Below are 17,791 nucleotides of genomic sequence, written 5' to 3'. Positions count from 1 at the left end.
CTGCCCCTGACTGCCCACCACCCCAATCCCCCTTCCTTCCTTCCTGATTGCCCCCATGGGACTGCTACCCCCATTCAACCTCGTTCTTGCCCCAACCCCTATCCACACCCCCACCCCCTGACCACCACTCCAAACTCCCCTGCCCTCTATCCACCCCCCCCCGCTCCCTATCCCCTTACCGCGCTGCCTGACACACTGATAGCTAGCGGTGCTACAGCTGCATCACCCGGCTGGAGCTAGGCCACGCCACCACCGCCACCACACAGCACAGAGCACTGGGTCAGGCCCAGCTCTGCAGCCACGCTGCCCCAGGAGCTCAGAGCCCTGCAACCCAGAGCACTGCACCAGTGGTGGAGCGAGTGAGCTGAGGCTGCGGGGGAGGGGGAATAGAAGGGAAGGGGCCAGGGACTAGTCTCCCAGGGCAGGAGCTCGGGGGCCAGGCAGGATGGTTCCATGGGCCACAGTAGTTTGGTCCACCTCTGATTTAAGGTGTAAAATATAGTCTAGGATAAGTGGTAGTTGAGCACTTATTGCAACAACCTGATGGAAGATGAACCAGCATAGGAACCTAGTCTATTTGTGACATTAAAGTGCATCTAGTCATGCTGCGTCTGCTATTCAAGAGTATCTGTTTAACTGCATCTAAACAGGTTATTTCCAAACCCTAGAACCACAGAGGAGCCAGGCTTTGAGGTGGAACATCTGTGGATTCGGATGGAGGATGTGACCCACATCCTGTGAAATGAGTTGGAGTTGGATGGAGGAGATGGGTTGGCATACTATCATGTGAAAGAGGTAAGTATACCAGATCTGTTGTGGACACGTTCGAGTGATAAGGATGACATGGGCTCAATCCCCCTGAATCTTGTGGAATACCCAAAACAGAAAGGGGAAGGGAGGGAAGACATAAAGCAGTGGTGCATCCCATGTGACGAGGAATGTTTCCTAAAGACCTGTGTCCCAATCCCACTCTTGAGCAGAATTGAGGGCACTGGACATTCTGTGCTGTGGCAAAAAGATCTATGTTAGGGAATCCCCAGTGGCTGAAGATAAGCTGAAGGATTTGTTTATCCAGTTCCCAGTTGTGATCATGGAAGAATCTTTTGCTCAATGACTCCACAGTGATGTTCTGGTGTCCAGGGAGGTATGTGGCTGAGATGTTGATGACATGTTGGATACATCATCGCCATAATTTCAGTGCCCCCGAATGTAAAGAGTGGGACCTTGCTCTGCCTTGTCTGTTGATGTAAAAACATGCAGACGATATTGTCTATCATGACTGATGGTGCGATATGCAATCAGTGGGAGGAAACATCAATAGGCATTGCAGACCACCTGTAGCTCTAGGAGGCTGATGTGTATGGTAGATTTGGTTAAAGACCATCTGCCCTCCACTGTATGAGTGTGAGGGTACACTCTCCAACCGATGAAGGAGGCATCAGTTGTCAGAATCATGATTGGTGCTGGCTGGAGGAAATGAACTGCAGCACAGATGTTCTTGGGCTGTGTCTACCACAGTAGTGAGTCCTTGATCATCCTCAGCATGGATAACAGTTTGTGGCTGCTGTGTCTGTGAGGGACATATGCTGTACAGACATATGCCCAAAGACATTGCATGTGTAATTGTGTGTGCTTTATCCATGAATGTGGTGGTTGTCATGTGTCCTATTAGCTGGAGATACATTCTATTGGAAATCTGGGCACAGGCTTGCACCTTGGATACAAGATCCACTACAGTCAAGAATGTGTGAGGCGGAAGGAAGGCTCTGTCCTGTATGGCATCTAGTTGTGTGGTGATGAACTCCAGGTGTTGTAATGGTATTAAAGTAGTCCTCTCCAAGTTCACATGGAGGCCTAGATTCATGAAAAGGTCCATTGAGACCTGGACTCTACTAAGAGTGTCAGCTTTGGATGAGATCTTGAGGAGACAGTTGTCTAAGTATGGAAAGATGACAGTGCCTTTTTTATTTAGGTAGGCAGCAACTACCGCAAAGACTTTGGAGAATACACAAGGGGCTGTTGATAGTCCAAAAGGCAGTACCTTGTACTGATAATGGTTGGCTCCCACGGTGAAACAAAGAAACCATCTGTGGGCTGGGTGTACTGTGAAATGGAAATACGCATCTTGGAGGTCAAGGGCCGAGAACCAGTCCACCTGTTCCAGTGCTGGGATAATGGTAGAGAAGGTAACCATCTTGAAGTGTTGAAGTTTGACAAACATGTTTAGGTTCTGAAGGTGCAGGATCGGCCACCAGCCGCTGGATTTCTTCTGGATCAGAAAAAATGGGAATAGAAACCCATTTCTCTATGTTGGGAAGGGACCAGTTCTATGGCTCACAGATGCAGATGATGATTTATTTCTTCTTGTAAAATGGGTTCATGAGAGGGGTCTCTGAAGAGGGATGGGGAGAGAGGTGGGAGGGGCAGGATAGATAGGAAAGGGATGGAACATTCTTCCCTGATGATCTCTAGAATCCATATGTCTGAGGTGATTAGTCTCCAGGATGGAAAGAATGGAGCTAATCGATCACCAAACTGGTGGGATGTCGAAGATGGTTGATATGACTGGAAAAGGGGGGAGCCTCCTTGAGGCCTTGACTACACCTTCAAAACTGTTGCTGGGCTGCAGGTATTTGAGAGCTAGTCCCTTGAGGAGTGGCCTGTCTACATTTGGTAGGGGGCTTTTATTGTTGGCGCTGAGGGTCATAGTGCTGCTGAGGAATGTACCGCAGTGGTCAGGATCGCAGAGGGAGATGATACTTTCGTAGGTGTCTCTTTGGCACTGGTGTGTAAATACTAAGGAAGTGGTGAGTAGCTCGGCAGTCTTTAAGGGTGGATAGGGAATCAACCATATGTGCCATGAATAGTTTGAGGCCCTCAAAGGGTAAATCTTTAACTGTGGTTTGTACCTTCTTAGGAAAGTCTAAAAGGTGCAGTCATGGCACCCACTTCATAACCATGCAGTTGCAATGAAGTGGGCGGTGATATCCGCAGAGTCTAATGAAGCCTGTAGCGCTGTACGGGCCAAGAGGTGTCCCTCAGATATAAGCACCTGGAATTGTTCCTTCTTGGCCCCAGGAAGGTTATGGCTGTGTTCCTATATTTTGAAGTGGCTGTAGTTGGCCATAAGAGCCTCGTAATTAGCTATTCGAAATTGGAGTGTGGCAAATGAATAAGTCTTGCATCCGAATAAATTAAGTTTTTCCACTGTCTGTCCTGATGGGTAGATCAGTATTGATACTTGTCATCCCTTCTCTTGAACCACATTAACTACTAGAGAATTTGGGGTGGGATGCGAGAAAAGAAATTCCACATCTTTTGCAAGAACATTTTTGTCTGCCCATTTTCAGGTTGGAGGGATGGTCACTGGGGTCTGTCAGAGCACTTTTGCAGGATTGAGAAGAACCTTGTTGATAAGTAGGGCAATTTTGGAGGAAGATAATGTGTGCAGGACATTGAGCAATTTATGCTATGATCTTTCACTTCCTCCAAAGGAATCTGTATGGAGACTGCATCTTGTGGAATAATTCGTGAATGTGTCTGAAGCTGTCAGCAGCAGTAGGAGGTGGGGGCCTGATAGCCTCATTGGGGGAAGAGGAGAAATATAATGTTGGTGGAGCTTCCTCCTCCTGTTCTTCCTCCTCATCCGGTACTGGGGGAGGTTCAATCTCTGATGTGCGAGAGACCAATGGAGAAGGGAGAGGTATAGGTCTCCAGCTTTGCTCCATGGGAGGCTTCCCAAATTTTGCCCTGTGCATGTCCCAAGGGTCCCAATATGACCAATGTGGAGGGAATGGAAAATGTAGTTCCATCCACAGTGGTCCATAAGAGGTAGTGGTCCAGATGTGGATTGTGAATAGTGAGGATGTGTAGATGAAGCCTGTTTTGAATAAGAGGGTGTTATGCTTATACAAAGCACACAAGATTTTTTATAGGGGAGAAGGCAACACGCTGCATTTATTAAGAATACAGCAATTAGCATATGTTTTTCAGTTACACATACACATACCATGCACACTGTCCCTCCAGTCGATGTTATAGTTACCAGTCCAGATCAACCTAGTAGCCAGCTAGGTTGCTCACCAGTAGGGAGGAGCCAGGTTCTGTCAGTTGTGACACGATGCTCTGGGGAAGTCTTGGCAGGACGAACCCAAAATTTTATGGCAAGGCACCCTGTTTATATAGTGAATTTTTTTTAATTGGGACCAATGAATTTTGCTCCGTTATGCTGTAATTAATTGTTGTTTGACGAGGGCTTTTTTTAAATTGTTTCTTTTATTTTTTATTACAGCTATTTTGTTCCTATTGATGGATGCCTGTCTTTTTAGAGCTGTTAATTTGCCCTTTTTGACATTTCAATAGGAGTGTGTTGCAGCCTTCTGGCGCCCTTGCACCTGTCTTTGGCTGTTTTTTTTTTTGTACACTTGGTTTAGCAATGGCCTTTACATGTATTTTTTAAACACAATTTTTTTATTTACACACAAAACAATTAATTTACACAGAACATTTTGAACAGGAACATTGCAGTGTAAAATATGGACAATTATTGCATTTTTTAACTCATTTTAAAATGCTAAACATACAACAAATTGGTGAGCCTTAGAGGTTTGTCACTGCCTTGAAAATCAGTCCAGACACAGATTCTGGCTGATGTATTTTTACCAATGGCCAATTAGGCAATTCCTTTCTGTTACTTAAAAAGGGTGGCTGGCAGGATATGATCAAATCATACACCAATACATTTAATACACGCTTCATTATATTATTCTTTATTTTTTATTTTAAATTATATTAATATAAACAAAAAATTCTAATACTACATGTCCCCCTTTTGACCCCTCAAGAACAATACTTGAGTGGGTCATATTTTATACAATTTTTATAACAAAATATTGAGAGATTATTAAATTACAACCACAAGCTCAAATTAACTTTTTTTTGCTTAACAGCACCTATAATACATTTTTAGCAAGCAAACACAGTACAATATTAATGGATGAACATTAATGGATGAAACTTAATAGACAGTGTTCCCTTAGAGGTCAGGGACCAGCCTGTAAAAACATTGTATTAATGATAGGCTGTTAAGGTTTTTTTAGATTTAGCAATTTTTAGTATGTTTTTATTGGAACGTAATATTTGATTTGCATGTAATATTTGAAGGATGGGAAGGGCTTTTTTTGTGTGTGTTGTAAAAACTGAGTGACTTTTTTAGTTTATTTTATATATATGTTTTATGTATATGTTTTAGTGCTTCTGTTGCATGGTTTTGTGTTGACAGGTAGGAAAAAGCACACCCATTTTTGAGGGCTTTATTTTGTACATTTTTATTTTATTTATTTATTTATTTATTTTTAGCTTATTGACCTATAACCTGGAGGAGCCAAAAGGATTTTATGGTTAATTTTGGGAGAAGGCTTATTTTTTATATTTTTGTTTTTATAGATTGTTGGTGAGTAATTTTAATAATAATTTTACTTAATAACAAATTAGGATTAATTATGCTGGAAATATATTTATTTATATTTGTAGGTGAATAAGGATTTTTTTTGTTGCTTTAAAAGATGTGTTAATATTTGAACATTTTAGATATTACCCAAAACATTTAGTGTTTAAGTGATGCTAAACTAAAAATTTGCTTTTTAGTACATTTTATGGCTAAGGCAGTTTTATTTTTTTATTTTTATATGTTGTTTATATAGCAGCTAGAAGGTTATTTTGCCACCGCTACATATTTTAATGATGCTTTATATTTGTATTAAATTTATAGTATTATTTGCTTGTTTGTGAATGAGATTATTTTGCATTGTGACAAGAAACTTATTTTTAATTACCTTTAGGTTTATAGTAATTATAATTTTTGCTTTAAAGCTCAAATTTTTAATATGGTGTTTATTGTATTTTGTTTTGTTTCATTATTGGAGTGTTGATATGTTTTTATTTAGGCTGTTATAACAGGGAGGGAATAGGGTGGACATTTGAGTTTTAATTTAGATATGTTTGAGTTTAATACATAGAAATTTTTATTTTTATTAACAGTGGATTTAATAAGACTTTTACTGGACTACTTTGAATTGTTTTTTTTAATTTTTAATTGGGGTGCTTTTTTGAATACATAGTTTTTGGTTTAGGTTTTGGTGCATGTGTTTGGGAACTACAGGTTTAATTTATTATGGGGGTACTGGATAGTATTTTACAATAACTGTTAGTACTGTTTATGGTTTTTTTTAATAGGCTTATTTTATTGATATGGTAATTGTGGGTAGCTGGAACTTTAGGTGGTATTTTTATAAGGAATTTTTATTTTAACTTTTATTTTTTAGTGTTTTGGTATTTTTGTGGTGTTTATAAGGTGAACCTTAAGGTTTTTTTGTTTTTGTTTTTTTTAAAAGGCACATATTTTGGTATTTTTAAGGGGTTTAAGAGTTGCCTAGTATTTTTATTATACCATTTTTTGAGAATTATTGGATTATGGGTAGGAATTTATGACTGGCTGGCAGGGAGTGAATTATTTTGTAAAAATATTGGCTTATAAGGAAGGCTGCACTTTTTGTTATGATTGCTTTCATTATTTGGGTTCTAAACGTTTTTAGAAGTAGCTAAAGCCAGACCTTATACTGGAATTTTATTTTTTGTGGATTAAAATTGTGGTGGTTAAGCAGCACCTTGTGCTTAGGTTTTGGGATGGGTTTTTTTCCCAAAGAATGTAAACATTATTATTTATGTAAATAATTTAATTTGTAAAATATATATTTATTTTATTTATTTTTTTAAAATATGGTATAGTAATGGGCTAAGGTGGTTTACTGTGGAGTAAGGGCTTATTTATTTTGATTTTAGTGAGTGATTTTTAAGTTTATTTTGAGATATATGATTTGAGTTTTTTATTTTTATAGGGCTGTTTTTGTGGGGTTTTGTTTTTGAATTTGTTGTTTATGTGTTTGATGGCCCGATTAACTCTATATGGAAGCGTGGTTAAAATTCTACTACTACAAAGGTGTAATGGAGCACTCCTCCTCTTCTTCCTCCCTGTTACTGAGGAAGGAGGGTGCCCTTGTCAGGGGTAAAGGGAGAAATCTCATGAGTCCAGAGAGGGGGGTGGAAGTGGGAGGAGGTCATGTCTGAGCAGAAGTGACTCGGGCATGTTAGATACAAGCTGGTCTTTATGGTATCTAAATTCCTGGGGAGGCGGAAGGAGTATCATCAGCACCAGTCGATGACTGGGTGCCCAGGAGGAGCTGAAGACTTGGTTAGTGCCAAGGACTTGCTCGGTGCCAACAGCTTTGTTGGTGCTGAGGACTTGGTCGGTGCTGGCAGTTTTGGCAGGGACAAGGACTTGCTCTGTGTCAACGGTTTCAGCTGTGCTGAAAAGGACTCCAGTGCCAGTGGTTTTGTCAGTGCCAAGCTCCTGAAGTCAGAATGTTGTGGTCTCCAGTGCCAAGAGATAGTGCTGAGGGGCTGTAGCTCTGCCTGGTTAGGGTCCCTAGACTGCAGTTTCATCCCAGAACCAGAGGTAGTTGGGTCCTGGAGCTATGTCCCCTGTCAGATGATGTTGAGACAACTGACCTCACAGGGGAAGGTGTTCTGGCAGGCTGTGCCTCAGAGTGTGAGGAGGGAGCCTGTTTTCTTGTCAGAGCGAGAAAGACACAACTTTCTCTTAGAGGGACTAGGGAATGAGGATTGGCAGACAACCTGGCAGAGCGTGAAAGCCACACAGGTGGAGAGTCTGGGTCTGGGTTCGATGCTGGGCGCTGTGATTTCTCCATGAGGAGAAATCATAACCGAATGTTCCAGTCTTTTCTGGCCCTGGCAGTCAAGTTGTGACAGTAGGAACACTTTTGTGGAATGTGTCCCTCTTTCAGACAGCGAACACACTGCAGGTGGCTATCCATTACTGGAGGGCATTACAGCAAGAGATGCACCTCTTAAACCTGGGAGATCTGGGCATAAGGGTGAGGGAAAAAAACTTCCTGGTCGGAAGGGTGAGAAGCAGGGAAATGAAAACCTAATTGATGAGATAATAATAAAGGTGAAGCAAAAGCAATTTTTTTTATATAAGAGGAAAGAAGAAGAAGTAGTTCTAAACTAAACTAAAACTGACAGGTAAGGCACTACTCTAATGAGGGAAAAAGGAGAAGTGGGCTCTTCTGTGGATTCCGTCCCAAACCAAAGGTAGTAGAGAAGAAACTGGGCAGGGGGCAGTCAGATAGCACCATAATATATATACTTCCCGCTCATGGCACAAGAGAGGGGAGATGCGAATGTGCAGTCTGACAGGCACTGCTGATGAAGATCTCTGATCCCAGGGGCAGGGAGTGCTGCTGCACCTACAGCGGAGAACCCATAGGGACACTATTCAAAGAAGAGTTAATCTCAGCAGCAGCCTGCCAGCATTCTAATAACTTTATTAAACAGCAGCCTACTGTAGCCTGGGTTCAACCTGGCTAATTTCTTGGACAGTCCATGACTTAAATGATTAGGGTGGCTGTTTTCCTTGCAGTTAAAAGTTCTATAGCTCTTAAAGATTAATCTTAAAATGAATGGGAAGGATTCACCCGAGCCAGTGTATTTTCAAAACTACTAATGATGTCTGAGTATTTGAAGGTCCTGTTGACACAGTAGTTTTCTCCAGCAAAGGAGGTAATCTTTTCGAAGACCCTTTTGGCTCCATATGCCTTTAAAGATCTGATACACTGGAGTTCAGAATACCATTTAGATGGTGTTTTTCCATTGTTCTAAATTAAACGTTTTCAAATAGATTAAACATGCATCTATTCTTTAACTTCTTGAGTTTTTGTAGTCATGTTTAGCAAAGACAGCCACACAAAGTATAATTAGTAGGTATATTCACTGCAAGAGCCTTGTCTGCAACCTTATTGGTGCCTCTTACAGGCAGATCTTAGATTATTAAAATTGCATTCCTTTGTGATTTAGATCAATATATCTCTATTTTATATATGTATCTATCTATGTATTTTACCAACTAAATATTGAAGGTCTGAAATTATTACCTTGTCCTCTTTGGTACCTCCTGAAAACTCTTTTGTATATGTTGAGTGGGATTTATTACATTACCCTACAGTTGTGCATGAGATATTTTGAGCTATATAACTTTTGTGACAGATATGGTGTTTCCTGAAATACTCTTGAAACACCTTATGGTATTAAATGTATGTAAATTCTTCATGGGGAGATCTGACAAACATTGCAACTCCCATGTAGCATCTTTGGGGTCCATTGTTTTAAATGAATGCTTTCTGTAGGACTGTTCTATTCCATGGGGAAGGGCTACCACAGCTCCTAGAGGAGCTAAAACAATAGGTGGCTAAGGCAAATCAGGCAGTTTGTAATCTCCCCAGAGAGATACCACCTCCTGAGGAGGTTCGCATACACTAATTCAAACTAGATTCCACAGAGACCAACAGGCAAAGGAAAGACTCTGGAATAAATAGCCTGAGTTTAAACTGACTCAGGGCCTTTCTTTCTGATCCAACAAATGGACAGGCCCTTCTATCCAATGGGGTTCCAATTCTTCCTGGGAAGGGTTGGAAGGATTTTGGCCTACTGGGGCCCCATAAGACACAGATGATCTTGGGTAAGCTTATTAACACGCATGCAGGTTCTTTTATTGTTTTTAATGTTTTCTCTGTAATACTTTCCGCTTAAGAATAAATGTGCATGCTTATAAAAGGCTATGAGGTAACTTATAACTGCTACCAATTATGGTGTTCGTAGCCTTCAAAGAGAAAGCAAAGTGCAGACACTCGCCTGGTTAGGCAGTCTGGCTTGCTGGTACTATCACAGCGTAAGCAGGGAACTGTGTAGCCTGGAAAAGCCCCTGGTCAGGAGGGAGAGAGACGTGGGTCTCCACCCAAGAGATGAGACAGCTGAGGAGCCTGGAGCCTCAGGGGTGCCTCAAGGGACCATGGAGGGGAAATATGGTGCAACTGCCCTGAATTGTGACAACTATTAATTGCATAACTATTATTTATAAAAACTAGACTTACCTCTCCAAGGCACCAGGGGGTAGCTGTGTTAGTCTGTATCCACAAAAACAACAAGGAGTCCGGTGGGACCTTAAAGACTAACAGATTTATTTGGGCATAAGCTTTCGTGGGTAAAAAAACCTCTGCATGCTGTACTACACCTAGCACAATGGGCAGAGGATCTTTCTTGGGGTCTCTGACATTACCATAACAGAAATTAATTTTTATTATTAATAGGAGTTAGAAAGAGATAACCTATTAATATATACATGTGTCAAAAATTATAAAGAATGCATAATAATAAGTATCTTAGATATAACAGAAAATGCTGCAGTTAAAAAACACAGAAAAACCATGCCTTTCCTTACCTGCTCTACGCCAGAATTTCATGTGTTTAATTCCAGCTGTTATCAGTTTATCAGGCATATAAGGATTAATTTTAACAACAAAAATCTTATCTTTGCTTCCTCTGAAATAAAAAAGTAAAATATTTCACTGCCTTTATACACAGACAAATTTATATACTCATTTTTCTGTCTGATTGTCCAGCTTACTAATGTCTATCTCACAAAACATTTCTGTAGCTCCTAATAATTCTTTTATTGGGGTAAGAGGAAGGTAGGCCATTGAACTAAAGGTATTGAGTTTACTGCCATTTTTATCTGTCTCACACTTAATTTGATAGTTTGCAGAAATCTGGAGAAACTGCTCTACTTCAGCAATCCACTCGACAGCATTTTCTTTGTAAAAGAACAAACTTGACCCAAAATAATGCAATATATTTATTCTTTGGGAATTAAGCCTTGATAGCAAATTAAGGGCTATAAGGTTACATTAATTGCAGATCTTATCTACATCAGTTTCTCATTCTGAAAATCAATGACAACATCCATACACTTTTCACTGAACTTTTCCATCATTCTAGTGAACTTAAACAATAATGGGTATGACAATGTTTGTCATATCTATGTTACAATACCTATCTTCAGAAGTTTTTGAAAAAAAACCTGTCATCTTTGTTTGCTGACATATTTTGTATTTCTTTTTAAATTCCTAAATACAGACATACAATACACAGCTACAGGTGCTTCTGGTTTGAAAGATCCTATCACTTTCAGTTATATTTCCTATGTAAGAGAAAGTTATTTACCAGTAATTTTGCTTCTCTAAAAATATTTTGTAGGAGTCTTGCTCATGGGTATTTGCTCCTTAGTGCAACAATGGGAGAACTCCTTTAGCTTTTAGCTACCTAAGATTTTATGACTCCGAGGGCACCACGAGCCAGTCTGTTACTAACCACCCTACACCACAATCTGTCACGGATAAATGCTGTCCTTCAACATTGCAGTCAATTCCAATGATAGAGTTTGAGGTGAAGCTCCCCAGATAGAAAAGCCAATCCAAAATGATCAACATAAGATTAAAAAAGGGCCCTGGGTGTGTGTGGAGGGGGCTGGGGGGGGGAACCAGTATAAAAAAAGAAAAGGTGCAAGAGAAAAACACCTGAGAAAAGGCTCTGAGCTCTAATGGGAGGTGAACAGATGAAATCCTACAAAATGTAATCTACTTTGAAAATAAGTTATTGAGCATGACGAGTCTAAAACAGGAGCCCATTCTGAAGGTGAAATCCAAGCAAAAAATGCTTAATATAGTGTGTGGAGTAGACTATGTTTGAGGTTTCTTAATGAAAATATACCTGAAGCAGGAGATGGTGACAGTGTTGCTTCAAAATCAGTGCACCTTGACAACGCCTTTAGTATTAAGCAATCCTGGTGTTAGCAATATAAAATGCAATCATATTGTCTTTTTAGTAATATACAGTACTGCCCAATGAAGTGGCATCAAATGAAAGATGTGTGGACTTTCATAAGGCTTTTGTCTTTTCCAAAAACAACACTAAACACCTTCAGACATCAAGTGTAGGGAGAGGAGTATTCCGGAATGGCCATGCAAAACACACTGGCAGGACAAACAGCTTATTAAAGTGGAATTCAGACACCAACTTGGAGAGCAACCTACAATATGTCCACAGCACTGTCTTATCCTTGTAAAATATGGTAGACATTGGGTCTGTTACAAGGGCTGTGCAAGGTGAACTCACTGTTACCAGGTAAAAATTACTTGTCATGTGAGGAACTTAAGCTCACAGACGCCAGGTCCACACTACAGCGTTAAATCGATTTAAACAGCATTAAATCGATTTAACGCTGTACCCGTCCACACAAGGCACTTAAAATCGATTTTAAGGGGTCTTAAAATCAATTTCTGTACTCCAGCTAAACGAAAAGAGTAACCCTAAAATCGATATTACTAAATCGATTTAGGGTTAGTGTGGACGGAAATCGAAGTTATTGGTCTCATTCTTTTACTGAGCTACCCAGAGTGCACCGCTCCGGAAATCGATGGTAGCCTGGGACCATGGACGCACACCATCGAAGTAATGTGCCCTAGTGTGGACGCGTAAAATCGATTTTATTAATTTCGATTTTACTCTGTAGTGTGGACATGGCCAGAGACTGAGTGGCTTAAAAGCAGCTTTCATCAGTTTTGTCATCTTGATATTATGGTAATATCCCATGACACAGGAGGCTTTTTAATAAGAGGTTTTAAAAGCCTCAACTGCATAGATATGCATTTGGTTGACCTTCAATTAGTTCACTATTGGCCAGAATGGCTGCCAAATGTACCTGGATGTAGTTAGTCTTTCACTTAGACAGATGAAAAGACTAGTCAAGTAGCTTTTCTGGTGAGGACAAAGTGTCTACTCAGTCCTGTTTGCATGACACCACAAACCATTTTTTTTACTGTAGGAACTGGAGTTGTAGGTGCTTCTCAAGTCTCCTTGGAAGCCCTCTACCAGTACAGAACTGCCCTCATCTCCAGAATAATTATGTCCAAGTGCAGTTCCTACAGAGATAAAAATTCTCTTATTGCGTAGTCCTCTGTATTGGTTCCCCATCCCAGGTTAGACACACCTGTGGCTGCTACAGTTTGCAGAGGAGGTATTTTAAAAAGTCAATTTGTAATTGGTGATTGTTCTTCAACTGTCAACAGGTCAGAGTAGCCTGGAGACCGTCTGCCATCAGATGAGATGTGAAAGTTACTGGAACTGCAGGGTCCGCTGAGCTTACTCATATATAGAGCCCTATCAAATTCATGGCCATGAAAAATGCGTCATATACCATGAAATCTGGTGTCCTCCCATGAAATCTGGTCTTTTGTGTACTTTTATTCTCGACTATACAGATTTCATGGGGGAGACCTGTATTTCTAAATTGAGGGTCCTGAACCAAAGGGGAGTTGCAGGGGGGTCGTAAGGTTATTTTAGGGGGGCGTATTACTGTCCTTATTTCTGCACTGCCTTCATTGCTGGGTGGCCAGAGTGAGCTGGCTGTTGGCCGGGCGCTCAGCTCTGAAGGTAGCACCCCCACCAGCCACAGCATAAAAATAAGCGTGGCAATACCATACCATGCCACCCTTACTCCTGTGCTGCTGCCTTCAGAGTGGGGCGGCTGGAGGGTGGTGCTGCTGACTGACTGAGGCTCCAGCTTAGAAGGCAGCAGCCTAGAAGGTTGGCAATACCATACCAGTCCATCCTTACTTCTGCGCTGCTGCTACCAGCAGCTCCGCCTTAAGAGCTGGGATCCCAGCTAGAAGCTACTGCTCTCCAGCTCTGAAGGCAGCATGATCGCCAGCAGCAATGCAGAAGTAAGGGCAGAAGCACCACAACCCCTACTACAATAACTTTGCGACCCCTCGACAACTCCTTTTTGGGTCAGGACCCCTACAATTACAACACTGTGAAATTTCAGATTTAAATAGGTGAAATCATGAAATTTGCAATTTTTAAAATCCTATGACCGTAAAATTGACCAAAATGGATCGTGAATTTGGTAGGCTCCTACTCATAGGCAAACATGTCCTGGACACCATGAATAGCGTTGCAGCCATGAGACCCAACATTAGTAGCATTGTCTAAACTGTTACCTGCTAGATCTCTTGTTGATCCATTGTGGCCAACTGGGAATGTCTACGATCCTATTCTAGAGAAAGAAAATTAATTTGAGCTCTCTAGTGGGGCTCCTGTATACTTCAATTGTCTGCAGGGGACTGTTGAAAATGTGGGCAGTTTATCACATATCCTAGTGACTCTATTCTGGTAGTGATATGGACTGTTCTTTCACATGATTCAAAGTTGGGTCCTTAATCAACCAATCAGCCAACTTAGTGAACGTGCATGCTCCCAAACTGGACAGGTAGGCAATGACTCTCAGCAAGAATTTTGTGAACATACCCAGAATAGACACCAATTCAAGAGATAAGACAGTGAAGGAAGTGATGTTCCTTTAGCTCATATCTGAGTGCTTGAAGAGCATTCTAAGGTGCTTGCAAGCATTCAGTTCTAGAGCACATAGCAATTAAACTTCATCTAAGAGAGTTGGTAGTGGCTTCCAGGGTAACTATCTAGAATTTTTTTTTGACCTGATACTGATTCAGTTCCCTGAGATCCAAGAAGGGCCAGAGATTTCCCATCTTTTTTCTGCCTGAAAGTATGTAGAATAAAATCCTCTTCCTTCTTTTACTCAACGGCCATGGCTTTAAGGTTCTCTTTGTCAGGAGGGACAAGACTGCCTGTAGCATCTCTTCTTCATATTGAGAAGCCTATGAACATTCTTGAGAATGAGGAGCACAATTTGGAAGACTTTCTGAGAACCAATTGTAGGGGGGGCATCACCTCATCCAATGAGCTCAGTATCATCTCCTTCAAATACCAAGCCAGGTCAGCAATAATGTCAGGCAAAACTGGCACTGGGCCCTGCCACTCTGAAATTTTGACTGACTCAGGCTTTGGCACTCCAGGCCAGCCTTGTGCCTTCCTAAGGTGCCTGAAGGAAAGCTTGTTGGACTTCCCCATGTTTCCTCAGCACTTGGTATTACATTTCTAACCATATCCAGTACCCCTGCACATCATGAATGATGCCAATGCAGACAATATAACGAACATGGCCATCAGTTTTAAAAACTGTTTTGTCACACTGGCCAAGTTCTGCAGAGCAGTCTTTTAAACTCCCTGTTTGCATACCTGAAATAAAAGAAAAGTGTTACCAGTGCAACAAAGGGAACATCAGACCAAAAGACACAACAAGTGCTGAGAACCAAGATAGGTGTAGGAATGAGAAAGATGTCTTTATTACTTACAGTTCAGCACTTAACAAGCTTTGGCTTTGGAGTGGTGAGAATAACAATGCAACAGAGCTAAGGTGCTAGCCAAAAGAAAACACATATATGGTAAAAAGGCTCTATATTAATGGGTGGCACATAAAGCAATGTGCCAAAGTTCTGAGAAAATATGTACCAAATTATGACAAAAAGCAGAATCCAATGTGCCTGAGGCAAAAGACATCAGAAATTTAGAAAGACTGTACTTCACCTGACTGAAAGGCAGAGTTGGATCCAGGAAAGAACACATGAAGAGCTTCAATGTTGTGTGCACAATAGGCATTGAATAAAAAATTTCAAATTTGTCCTATCCAGGGTCGCGGAATGAAAGCATGCAACTGTCACCCAGATTTTGTGTCTTAGAGTTAGAGTTGCTAACATTATCTGAACTGCGAAATAGAGAAAACTATTTTGTGCATTAAAATTGTGAAAGTGGAAATATGAAGCATGTTTGTTTTTCCATTTGCTGAAAGCATCCTGTTGAGCGAACATTTCATTGTTCACATTTAGACATCAGATCAGCATTTTGAATTATTCATGAAGTTTTTGGACCAGTTACTGTAAGAGAAGGTTACTCACCTTGTGCTGTAACTGAGGTTCTTCAAGATGCTTGTTCCTGCAGGTGCTCCACTTTAGGTGTCTTGACGCTCTGCCCTTGTATTTCAGATTTTTGGTAGCAGTTGGCCTGCAGACACAGTGTAGCTGTCTCGCGCCACTTCAAGCAGTTACATAGTGGTGGGCAGCCAACCATCCCCCTGTTCCTTCTCTACCTCAGAGGATCAGCCTGAAACTCAGAAGTAGAGAGGAAGTGGGACGCTAGCAGAGCACCCACAGGGACAACCATCTCAAAGAACCTCAGTTACTGCACAAGCTGAGTAACCCTCTCTTCTTCTTTGAAGAGTGTCCCTGTCGGTGCTTCACTTTAGGTGACTGTTGAACAGTGCCCCTCAGTGGAGGAGAAGGGCTTCAGAGTTGGTCTATTGACAGTGGATAACACTGTAAGTCCAAAGTGTGCATCTGATGCTGATTGTTGTTCTAAAGCATAGTTTTAAGTGAAAGTATGGACTAATGCCCATGTAGCTGCTCTACAAATGTCAGTGACAGGGACATTATTGAGAGAGGCCACAGAGGCTGCCAGTGCTCTGGTGGAGTGTGCGCAAACTCCTGGTGGAGGTTGTAGATTGCTGTTTTGGTAGCACAAATGGATAAATCCTGATATCCACTTGGATAGTCTCTTTTTTGAGATGGTTTGACCCATCGAGCGTTTTGTTATAGAAACAAATAGTCTAGGTGATTTTCTAAATGTTTTCGTTTTTTCACTGTAGAAAGTTATTGCTCTGCGAACATCCAATGCGTGGAGTGAGGCCTCCCTCCCGCTCACATGTGGCTTAGGAAAAAATAAAGGTAAGTAAATGGTTTAAATGAAAGGGGGAGGCGACTTTGGGTATGAATTTAGGATGTGGTTATAGGATTACTTAATCTTTAAAGAATGTTGTATAAGGTGGGTGGCCATTAGGGCACCTAATTCTCCCACTTATCTGGTGGACATGATGGCAATGAGGAAAGCCATCTTCATGGATAAGTGGAACAACAGTAGGTTGCAAGGGGATCAAAAATCCCTGCTTAGTACATCTGCTGTTGTATTCTGACATCCCGGCAGATAGGATGCCACGTAGAACAAGGCTGAGCTCCCACATGACTGTAGGGTTTCTTATTGTGGGTGTAACACAGCACAGCTGGCCCTCCTGGCTCCTGCCTCTGCTATGCTCAGATAAAGTCACTTAGAAACCCTGGGGTTCAGGAACCACTGGTGCTTTTATTTACAAGTTTGTGCTCCCACCACCTTCTTACCATACTGCTTACAAAGCTCTTGGTTCCTTGTGTCTGAACCCAGGAGGGAAGGGCTTTCTCCCTGCCTAGACTTCCTCACTTTCCTCCATCCCAACATCTTGGCTTCCTTCTTCTCAGCCTCTTATATAGCCTTTGGCTAATTGGGCTGGCATCTGGCTCTCATTCCTCAATTTGGGCAGGTTCCTTCCAGACAGCTCCACTTTATTCACTTAAATGGGGCTGGTGTGGCAGAGGGCTGATTCTGCAGTATTTCTGCTCAGCACCCTGTCACAGTGGGATAAGTGTTTTCAATGCCTGTAAGGAAACGCTTAATTGTCGGGAGAGCAAATATGGCGACCCTGTCCACCTTGTCACGGAAGGAGGTAATGGCAGCCAAGTGTACTCTGATGGAGGTTGTGGATAGCCCCGTTTTTTTAAGTCCTAGTATATTGTTCAGGATCCTCGGTTGGGGGGACGATTGTGGTAACATCTGTTTATCTTCGCACCAGGTGCAGAATTGTTTCCACTTATGGATATATGTCTTCCTTGTACTTAGTCTCTGACTGTTCAATAATATATCTTACTTCCTCTGAACAGCCCTTCTCAACACAAGTCAGCCATGGAGTAACCAGGACTTGAGGTGGAGTACTGCAAGGTTGGGGTGACAGACATGTTCCACATCTTATGATAGAAGGTGAAGTACTAAGAGAAGGCTTTGAGGCGGTTTCACTGCCATCTGACACAAGTATGGGAAC

General features: G+C 41.6%; 1 protein-coding gene across 4 annotated transcripts in view; it reads right to left on the bottom strand.

The window, feature by feature from the left end:
* EML5 (EMAP like 5) overlaps positions 1-17,791 on the bottom strand; it is a 303,194-nt gene that overhangs the window by 123,753 nt on the left and 161,650 nt on the right. For all 4 annotated transcript variants that reach the window (XM_030558959.1, XM_030558960.1, XM_030558962.1 and 1 more), the window contains exon 17: positions 10,355-10,455. In XM_030558959.1, the coding sequence (XP_030414819.1) occupies positions 10,355-10,455 (101 nt within the window). The remainder of the gene's footprint in view (positions 1-10,354; positions 10,456-17,791) is intronic.

The sequence above is a fragment of the Gopherus evgoodei genome, chromosome 4 (assembly GCF_007399415.2).
Source record: "Gopherus evgoodei ecotype Sinaloan lineage chromosome 4, rGopEvg1_v1.p, whole genome shotgun sequence".
In the NCBI taxonomy this organism is placed as follows: Eukaryota; Metazoa; Chordata; order Testudines; family Testudinidae; genus Gopherus; species Gopherus evgoodei.
Note: the sequence above shows the minus strand (reverse complement) of the source record. Positions and strands in the feature narration are given on the sequence as shown.